This window comes from Opisthorchis viverrini (assembly GCF_000715545.1).
Source record: "Opisthorchis viverrini unplaced genomic scaffold opera_v5_252, whole genome shotgun sequence".
In the NCBI taxonomy this organism is placed as follows: Eukaryota; Metazoa; Platyhelminthes; class Trematoda; order Opisthorchiida; family Opisthorchiidae; genus Opisthorchis; species Opisthorchis viverrini.
Window position 1 is genome coordinate 657,783 of NW_008751910.1, and position 10,424 is coordinate 668,206.

The 10,424-nt window shown below is 45.4% G+C and overlaps 1 protein-coding gene across 1 annotated transcript; it reads left to right on the forward strand.

Annotated features, from left to right (window-relative positions):
* Nucleotides 1-1,256: 1,256 nt before the first annotated feature.
* T265_14751 (hypothetical protein) lies at nucleotides 1,257-7,445 on the forward strand (the record flags this gene model as incomplete). The annotated part of the gene is made up of 7 exons (XM_009175062.1): nucleotides 1,257-1,281; nucleotides 1,317-1,393; nucleotides 1,438-1,545; nucleotides 1,580-1,693; nucleotides 1,729-1,839; nucleotides 5,310-5,587; nucleotides 7,240-7,445. 7 exons carry the CDS (start codon nucleotides 1,266-1,268, stop codon nucleotides 7,319-7,321), a joined length of 786 nt encoding a protein of 261 aa, XP_009173326.1.
* Nucleotides 7,446-10,424: the final 2,979 nt, after the last annotated feature.

Here is a 10,424-nt window from a genome sequence, read left to right on the forward strand (position 1 = left end):
TACGATGTCTGCCAGTTTGATTAGTCTATACATAAATATTGGGATGGTCAGCCTTGCTTAATGCACTTCGGCTCATTGGCTTTCTTGCTGTCTTCTGTCCACGCAACTTGTGAATTCCTACCTTCGGATAACAATTGTCCCATGGTGCGTCCATAGCGTGCATACTACGAAATCGATGCAATATTGACGGATCTAACCCAAACGTTTGGAACAGTTTTGAGTGCATTGTCAAAGATATACGACAAGTCACGGGCGTCGACTATTTGCGAGCGGTCCTAGGTTGGACGAGTGAGGTTTTGCCTCCCTTTTGCAGCAACGACGATGAAACCTGACGTCCCCGGTCCCAAAGACGCGATTTCATTCACTTTAAGAGTATACGTACTAAACTCAACAGGAATGCTTAAGAGATGCATGTATCCTGTTGGCTGGTGCAGCAATCAGACAGCGCACTGAAGATGTCTCCTCGAATGGTGACGAAACGTTTGCAAATCAATTGCCAGGCTCGGCGAACAGATCAACAGCCACCTGATCAATTACCAACCAATACACTCGAGCTACCAATATTCCAAAACATTACCGGTTGGAAGAGTTTCACAACGTAATTTTGTTCCTGATCGTTCTGGTGACTTGAGATAACTTTCGCAAGAAGCAAACCGAACAGGATCAAGTAGGAAGACAAAGACGCACCAACTGTTGCCAACATTGGAACAGTCAGTAACCTCTTTGCTACACCGATTAATTAAATTTGTAAAGGGGCATGTGGTTTTCACGGGAGTGAAAGAAACGTTTTTTCGCTATTGCTCAGCCTCATCCTGATGGTGGACAGCATGGGCCGTCGTCTTTGATGGCATACACTGTTCTGAATAAACTGCGGAAGCTTCTGCGTCGCCCCTCAGTGCCCCTGCTGTGGATTATTTCGTCTCGATTAAAGAGTAACGTATGACTCTAATTCGGGGCGTGTAGTACAACAATATCGAGTCTCCTCTGTTACTTCCACCATCCTTGACGGGATAGAATATCAGCAACCTCACTCACCGTGTGGAGTCTATGGGCCTCCGAATTCCCACTGAAGTAGGCGACAGAGCGGGCTAAAGCATTCCTCTCAGGTTTTGGTCCAGTGGGTGGGTGAACCCCACTTCTAACGCCCATGCTGTCCATGAGCCCATTGGATCTATTAACCAATAAGCGCCCAGCTTGATAAGTGAGTCGAGTCGGACGCTGACTTCGGATTTTGCACTGCCGCTGCTTGCTCATTTTTGGCGAAAATGTGGTCATCTACAGGTTAGCCTATACTTAGCTGTTCATCAGTGCTTTAGCCTATGGGGGAATGTTGGTAAATGCTGACTATGGTGGAGGTTATATGGCTTCAGCAGCAGGGGCTTCTATCTCCAAGGTTTCGTCTGTGCACATGCGCTTATGTAATATTCAATCTTCCAGAAGGCATCCAATCAAGGCAGCACAATACCGTGTACATGTGCGGAAATATTAGCTGCGACACAGGAAGGTGACAGGTTTATTTCTCCACTGGGTCTTGAGTTTTCACAGGTACTTCTGTGTACATGCGTTAACGCATTGATAGGTCACTCTCTTAGGTGTCGTTCGCTCAGTGAATGAGTCAGCCACTCGCATTGAGTATGAAATAGATGATTATACCGGTCCGTTTGTGCCCGTCAAAATGTTTGTTGAAGATCAGGCATGTCCATGTACTGCCAATTACTGTTTCTCCAGGATTCCTTACCCGCTGGACAACAGTCTCGCCCGTTTCGTGAGCTCTCGTATGTCCGCGTTCACGGCCATGTACGAAATTTCCAAGGTGCCAAGCAGATAATCGCATTTCGAGTAAGTGATTACATTGAACATATACTGTTTGCTACTTAAGACCAGTAAAGTCGAATTCAGTTTGGGAGCAACCTGTCTGTTTAGTGATCTAGGTGGCCAGTTTATTTCCGTGTGTCATTCTTCAGTTTTTCTGCCCTCCGTTTTACTCTACTAGAGGACGCGCAGGGTTATATTCGCCGGACAGCATGTATCCTGTTTCAAGTCCATAAGTGTCTCGCGATAGTCCTCTAACAAGCGGGTGTGGCTCGCTATAAATCATCTTCACGTTTCCCTCTATTCTGTCATTCCTTCGATTGCTACAAAATACTGATAGTGGTTGCTCGGCTGTAATGCCGTTTCTTCGCCTGGTTACCATGCCACCTAAAGGAAGCACGAGGGCAGAGATACTATCGGTTACCGTCAGGAAGAGACTAAGCTTTTAAGTGGTTTGACAGTATTTTGCCACCGTGACTGATTGGGCTATACTGGAAAGGTATCCAGGTGACACTCGGAGAGTCTTTCATCCCAGGTCGTCAAGTGGTTACGGGTCTGTCCAACAGTCTCCAGGGCCTCCAGGTCGGCGGCTGGCACATGTGTGGCCAATTGTTCTCTAAAAACGGTAATGCAGTTGCATTTCCCGTCGAGTAATGCTGCCTTGCGGTCAGTCTTTTGAACCAATGGCTTTGGTCGAGGACCATAATCGTCCTGCTAGATGGTTCTGGGCGCCCTGGCAGTATCCCAGCCCACACGTACAACCATGTTGCTAACAACTAACAATTCTGTCATGCCACATCGGCAGTCGCGTGGGTCGCCTTCCTGCATACAGCACGGTGAATAAGCAACAAACTGCCGCTGACGCATCTCTTCTTTCTCTTTTGCATACGTTTTCTTTCTCCCATGCACCAATGGCTTTCTCCTTGTAGGCCCACCGTTCATCCTGCACCGGTTTTGGCAACGTCCACGATATAGGTGTAGGTATGGTATACGAACCACGCCTATATAAGAGTAGCCTTTTTTCTTATTATTTGACGGTTGTGAGTCTGCACAATCGACTCTAAGTGAAATTTGGGGGGCGCTTCTTTTTTGTCATATGCTTTGAAATACTGTTTCACGATTTTCCTTCCTCCCACGTCTTTCTGAAACTGCGAAGGGAGCAACTTGGATTTATCAACCGGTCTACTTATCTTGGTTGTTGGATAATCTGTGACTCTGCTGTGAGAGACTGTCAACGTGCGAACAGCGTTTGCGAATTCATTTTTCCTGAAGCTTACTGACCGTGCTTACGGGGCAACTGTATGGACAGTCTTAATTCGGTCTTGAAAATTTGCCTTTCCGGACTAGGGACCTGAGACTTCTTCAGACGTTTAATCTTGATGCCTCCACAACGCAGTAGATGTGAGCTGTGTACTTCATATTCGTGGGCTTTTGGTAATCGAGCGCTTGGTGACGAATGATAGTCACTAGCCAATGAGACTCATCAGACACATGCTCAACCGCGCATTTTTTCTCTTCACTGCTGTTAACCGAATGGTTCGTGAGGACTAGTTATAGCGCGTCAACTCAGAGCGCATATGGCCAATTTTTGCACCTAACTGCATAGGGCCCACGCGGTCCCCGTGTGTGGCTATAACAGGAAACAGCTCACAGTCGGTCTCAGAAAATAGCATGCTGTCACTTCTTCGTCTGACCGCCGGTTAAAGGTTTATTTGTCGCTCTCTGCTGGATTCCTGTTAGATGCAGCCTCGCTAATAGCGTCTTACTTTGATATAATGCTCAAGTGTGTTTATCCAATGTGTTTGGACACCTTGGCATCGGTCGTTTTCAATAGAGACATCATACTGTTTCTAGTTACTCCTAATCCCTCCCATTTTGCTTGAATTTCCACTGGGGCATCCTTTCTTTATAATTACATTATAGTTACTGTTGTTTCCGGCGATAATGATGGTCTACCGATGGCCTCACTAATGATTACATGGTGCCAGCTTATCTGTATGGTTAGACAGCTTAGTCCGCAGATATTTGTATGGGTCCTCGGTTTTACACCTTAACTGCGTTCACCTGACTGGCGAGATCGGCAGTTCGATAGTGCTTAAACGTGTATGTGGCTTCGCCCAAACATGCCTAATAACCATTCAGCAGAAAGTGTGCAATCGAATGATCGACTACCACACCGGAAGCCCCGTCAAGGTAAAAACAAGTCTGTGATGGTCAGCTGATGATATGTAGACGCTCTGTAAAACACTAATCCCACCACTCAGCGATATTGGCTGATATAATCTTTTGGGTGGGCGACAGTGCTAAGGTTCTCATGATGCATTCGCTTTGAAGTACGATGGGGGTGTTGCAGCCAGTGATTGGTATTTATGACCTGTTCAGGACACCAGTTCACCCTTATCTCATGTTTCAGATCCCAGGTTTCGTCCTGGGTTGCTCAGTTTAGCAGTAAGACGGACCAACTGCACCTCCTAACCCTCACACTACCGATAATTGTGATAATTCTGAAGGTCTGACCATTTCATTGGCGTTGAATCAGTTTGCCTTGAACTGCTGCTTCAACGCGTAGCCACTCGGGTATTGTAGCCGCTGTCGTTGATGGATGAAAACTTGCAGTTCTGGATGCACGTGGTTTATGGCTAGCGCAGTTCGGAATGTGCATCTTGTATTCAGACTAATGGGTGCATGAGACTGTGCGGTTTTTGCAGAAATGCATGACATGGATGCTGTCTCTTTTCTCATTCCTGTGATTTAAGTGTCTTGAAAATCATGAAAGTTTTGATGCAATTAAACTCGTTAATCCCAAACTTAGGGTTGCTTTCTGAATTCCCCGTGGGCTCATCAGTGAGCCGCCGCACTTTGCTAACCCGCCTAAGGGACACTGCACAGCCTGACAATACTTAATCTTTCCTAACACCTAAGGCACGTGGCAAACATATCCTCCTTTATTACCATTGATTATTTGCTCTACTGCGTCAACCTCTTGTTGGTTCACTATAGCTTGCTGACAAGGACGTTTTAAGGCTTACGTTTATGTGACGCACACCGACGCGGACCTGTCACTGACCGCAAGGTAGTGGTTGACGCGACCGCAGTAAAGTTTGTAGAAATAAGTTTGGACGTCGAAATATTTGCTATCTTCTCGTATCTTTCCTTTATTGCGGGCTTCGCAGTGTTGCCGACGAACCATCAATTTAGGGTACGCTGAAAACTGTTTTCTGGCGAATATAAAAGGAAGTGGAGGCGCTTTTTCTTAATCACGGTTTGTTCTTATTGATATGCGTAAAACTGCACGCCACTCAGCTCAATTTTCACTACCCAAATCCCAAGTTGGAAAGAATACTACGTCGCCGTCTGCACAGATCTTATCACGGGTCGTCAACATGACCAGTTTTAATAGGTAGTACCTTACCGCAAGACTCAGGTGTAGTAAAGAACGACATAACAGAGGTGATTACGATTATCCATTTATTAGCTCTGTTCCTTCCCCGCATCAGGTGCTTCCGGTAACCGATATGAACGAACTAACAACTCACATAATGGAGGTAATCTACACCCGGATGCTGAACACCAAGGCCAAGTTGGATGAGGCCTCTGGTGTTAACCTGTCAAAGGTCAACTCCAGTGCGACCAATTTCGGTGGAAATGTCGCTAACGGCCTGACTGCTCTGCAGAATCAAATTCTGACGATTGTAAGGGCTTTCGTTGGAGAACGCGGTATCCCGGTTACACAGCTGAGTGAAAAGCTCCGTGGTATCCCGGAGAGGCAAATCAGGTATAGACGCAACTTATTCTTCCACTAGTTGCTTTTCTCACTTCACCCTGTCAGCGTATACTGTTTACAAAAGAGGAATTCCATTTTTGATAGGCGTTTTTTTATTTTTCGCAGGCTATCGAAGGTGCACATAGACTGAAAGAGGAATTCCATTTTTGATAGGCGTTTTTTTATTTTTCGCAGGCTATCGAAGGTGCACATAGACTGTCTTCCGTTCCGTGTACACACACAATAGATTATCGTGGTTCCCCTTGGGATCCCTTTTGTTATTCACTAAAAATCTATGGTTACTATTCGGGCTTAAAGTGAATTTTGTCGTATAGGATTACGTTGAAAAGCTGATTACGTTGCTGAAAAGCCCAGAAACCGCAGTTGTTTCGTCCTTGTTGGAAGTCCTCATAACAATGCTCTTTCTCAGGAGAATTCGCCTCTGAGGAGGCACACGGGTGCAACTCATCATAGCCTCTTGAAGAAACGAATTTCCAAGAACCGAAGTGGTGACATCTTCTAGCTATGGAAATCACCTGCTTTCATCATCATCCTCGACAGGATGACATAAGTGTTCAGCACTGACAATGATGATGATGGTGATGTTCAACACCTATGCTTCGCGTCAAGGTATGTTCGGGACCGGAGGGACTATTCTTCTGAGATTTAAGCAGTGCCACATTTCGGTCCGATACCCAATGCTTCAAGAGCGGAGGCCATAGATGAAACGCTGTTAATCCAGATTTATTAATTTCTCGTGATATTGAGGTTTGTGACATGATGCACAGTATTTTGACGTCTGACAGCTGTCCTTGGACGTGGACCTGATTTAGCTAACAGTCCAACCCAGGATTCCCACAGCAGAACACGGATCGAGCTCCGAATAGTTACTATTGCTTCCATCATTATGTTACGCTGTCTTCATGGCAGTTTATTTGTTTCATGGTTCTCGTTCGCGTTTGGGTAGATGACGCGAAAGTTGCCTTATGCTGTTGAGTTTAGAAAACAGGATCTGATGAGCATCCTACATGTGTTCTCCGAGTGTTCTCCGTGCTTTATTTGGACAGTATAACAGCTAGGCACCGAAAGGGTGTTACAGCCGAACGATTATTTCATCACCGTCTTCATCGCGTTGCCCAGAATGTAGCAGTTATGGATACGTAAGTGGTGAACTGACTTCAGGCGAAGTGAATGTTCCATCAGATAATCACGAAAGCTAATTGTAACACCAGGGTCCAAATGGAATTCATAGTCTCATGCAGAAGCAGGATACGGTTCCTACCAGTCACCTGCGAGAATGCCCCCCATCAGAGATATTTCGGTATTCTCTGACTGGTTATCCGAAAGCGCTAATATACCGCACCTCTGACAGATCTTAAGAAGCTTCAAACCAGCAACTTTCTTCACAAGAGTTGCCCACCCTGTTCCTCAACTACTGATAGTGCGGCATCATTCTTGGCCTTTTGCTTTTGTGTACGGTATATCCCTGCATACCCTAACCGTGTCTTTATCCTGACAGATTCATTGGGTCATGGCTATTGGCCTTTGTGTCCAAAAGTCTTAGGTGATGAAGATATTTTGGCTTCTCAGCGGTCTTCTGTGTGTTTCTTGCTCTACTTCTGAATAGCTTCTCTATCTCCTGAATTCATTTTCTGCCCTTTTAGGGAAAACCTGGACTTTCTCAGTGGTGAAGGCTACGTGTATTCAACCGTGGATGATGATCATTTCAGAGCGACAGAACCCTAACTCCACCACACGGACGGTTTCCTTCTGTATTCGAACATGCATTTGCTCGTACCCACCATTCTTCTGCTCACAGAACCCCTTTCTGATTGTCACGCCGATGTTTTTCCAAGAATTCATATTTTTGTATGTTTTCCAAAGTTAGACACGGATGGGTCAGGTAGGTGAGAGGGGGTCAGATGTTCTCAGCTCTCAACCTCATTATTCGATGTTGTTTCCTCGTGCGACTCCGTCCTGCTGGTTGTTCCATGGACACCAAGCAATTGACCAGTTAATCAAAGAAGTTGGGTAGGGGTGTGACCTTTCTCGCTGCTAAGTCTATCTGGGCGTAAGCTGTCTAGCTCATGTGACCGTCACTGGTTCGGCGTTTGAAACGGTTGGCGTCTCCATTGGTGACGCAAAAGTATTTTCGTTTGTGTTTACCATTAAATGAGATTTCATTTTGCAGCACTTTTCCATCTAGCCATATCAGCAAACATTGTGATCGCAAAAAGTTCCTTGCGGCCGTGTGAAAGGATTTCGAGCTATCGGAGGAGTAGAACGTTTAGCTGCTACGGATCGTTAATTCACGATGAAAATGTTTGTGCAGCTGATATATAAGATGAAACTAACCGACGTTCCGACCACTCGGATTGGGCCTCATCAAGCAACAACTAACTGACATTAAAACACTATCAATCTGTGGCTGGCCAGCATACTCTCAAGTGCACCGTACTTGGTGTGGAAGTGATGTGACCTGCCGGTTGCTCGCGGCTGTGTTACACTGCGCATGCTTCCCACTTGACCTTTGGGACGAGTTTGATTACGCATCATCATCATCATCATCAATGACAGCAACATCAGTGTTGGCACTGATGCTTCACTGCCGTACAATCATACGCGTCACGTCATGTCGTGCTTGGTGAGTTAGGCCAGACCAAATCGCAGATAACGCAACACTGTCAGGCCTGTTAACGCACGAACTCGTGATTGAGCACTTTTACGCATATACGTTTAGTTTTTATTGCAGGTTTTCAAAGTTGACCTGACGGTCCTCGGCAAGCACGTGAAGTGCTTCAGTTTGTTCAGTTCGCTCGCGTTTCTCGGAGCTGTCCGAGAGTGTCGTTTTTGTCTGTCGATTCGAACCTTCGATTGTCTGGTGGCTTGTCTAATGTAAACACAATCAGTCGGTGTAGTCACTCTTGTAGGCACAACTGAAATGGGTCTTTAGCGCGAACCAGTTGTCTCTGCGGTCTGTAGTCTATCTGGGGAATGATGTGCATGTCGAAGGTGGATGGTACGCAGCATGCGCTTTCAGGTGTGTGCTGCCGTTAAAGAATCCGCATCTTGTCAGTTGGTTCAACCCTCCCTCTGACTGCTGTATCTGAGTTATTTGGCTGAAGCGTATTTTTGCTAAAACCTGTTAAGTATCACTTGTTTCTTAGTGTTCGCTCACTACGGGTAGTTTCGCTTCCAGGTCATTACGATCATTACATTCTTTGGCGAGCTATCACAGGTTGCGCATTCATTAGTTTTTGAGCCACTAAAAGCCATCCAAAGAAGATTATTGATCCAGTTTGGCCCAACGTGCGATGGCAATAGCCGATCAGAATTCAACAGGCTCATTTATAATCCTTCTTCAGGTCGTTGTCCCTCAACCGACATATTGAGGTCGCACGCCGTCAGTTCCTTGGTTTGGGGTGGTAGATGATGGATCCCAAACGATTTCGAATGTCTAAATTCTGCACATACAGGAACACCTATGCGTTTGTATAATACATTCATAAGCATTTTACAAACAGTACCACATCGCTTCTTGATTTTACTCAAAAGGCACATCCTATGCTCGAGAGACTAATATCACATCGGTGACGCTTGGCCAACCGTTTAAAATCGATCACACTCATTTTAGCCGAGGTTATACCTAAAATTTTATACTATATTTGCACTTTTAGCAGATCCAGTTCCCGAGGAAAATATTCACGGCTCCAGTTACCACTGGCTTTTGTAGGAGCTGGACTAGTTGACACAGTTTCCCAGTCCTGTACGCATAAGGTATCAAAATGGTATGTTGTTACAGTAGATTCTCAGCAAAAGTGAAGGCGTGAGATGCAAGCTCGTTGGTTTGAAGGATCTAAACAATCGTGCGCAGTTGAGTGGGCTGTTCGAACTCGAAACGGTACTGTCAAGTCAGTCGATTCACAACTCTTTTTGGGTTCTCATTGATAGTCGAACTTGATTACAAGCCAAAATGATTCTGTTCCACATGTATCCTATGAGGTCGATGGAATAGTATCGACAATCCTCTATGTGTACCATAGAGCGCCCTTTCAGGGAATTTGTCAAAACACAGATTCATGTGAAACAGCTTTTCGATCGCGTCTCGATCTCTCCACGAAACCGTTCGTATTACTTAAACTTGACGTGGCTGAAGTCGTCTTGAGTTTAGCATCCGCAGCGAAATAGATCTTAACAGCTTCTCGGCTTACAAACTGCTATGCCAAACTCGTAACATTTCCAACAGTCTGCAGGAAATTCGTATTTGAATGAGGAAAGAGAGGTCTTTCGTATATGTGCTGTTAATTCTAGAATGCATTAGAACACAAACCGAATAAGTAGGTAGCTATAAGCAATTATTTGCCACTTTCAATACCCAGAGAAAGCTTTTGCCAGCTTGTCAACATCCACTTATACCTCGACATCTTGTTCTGAACTTCTGAGCTAATGTGCTCCCCCGAGTTAATTCTCTGTTCTAGTGATGAAAATTGTTTGACCAAATGTCTTGAAATCACGGTCTCCATTTGGGGAGGAGGTATTGGTGTTACAGCGGTAAAATTCTCAGCACTGCTTTGTCCGAAATAGGAAAGTGCTAGTAATCGGATATCACCCTTCTATGGGGATCTTTTATCGAAAGGCTTCGTTGTGTACAAGGCTTCTCCCAGAAGACACCAGAAAGTGGGGCACTATAGCAACCTCATTACTGTAAACTAGAATCGAGTAAATTAGCTGAAGCCCGGTCTAGGAAAGTCTCGTTCGTGTATTTGTCACGAGATATGTGGGTAATTAAACTTACGACCTCCCTCCAGATGACTGAGCATTTGTCGCTTACGTGGTCAAGCACAAGCCA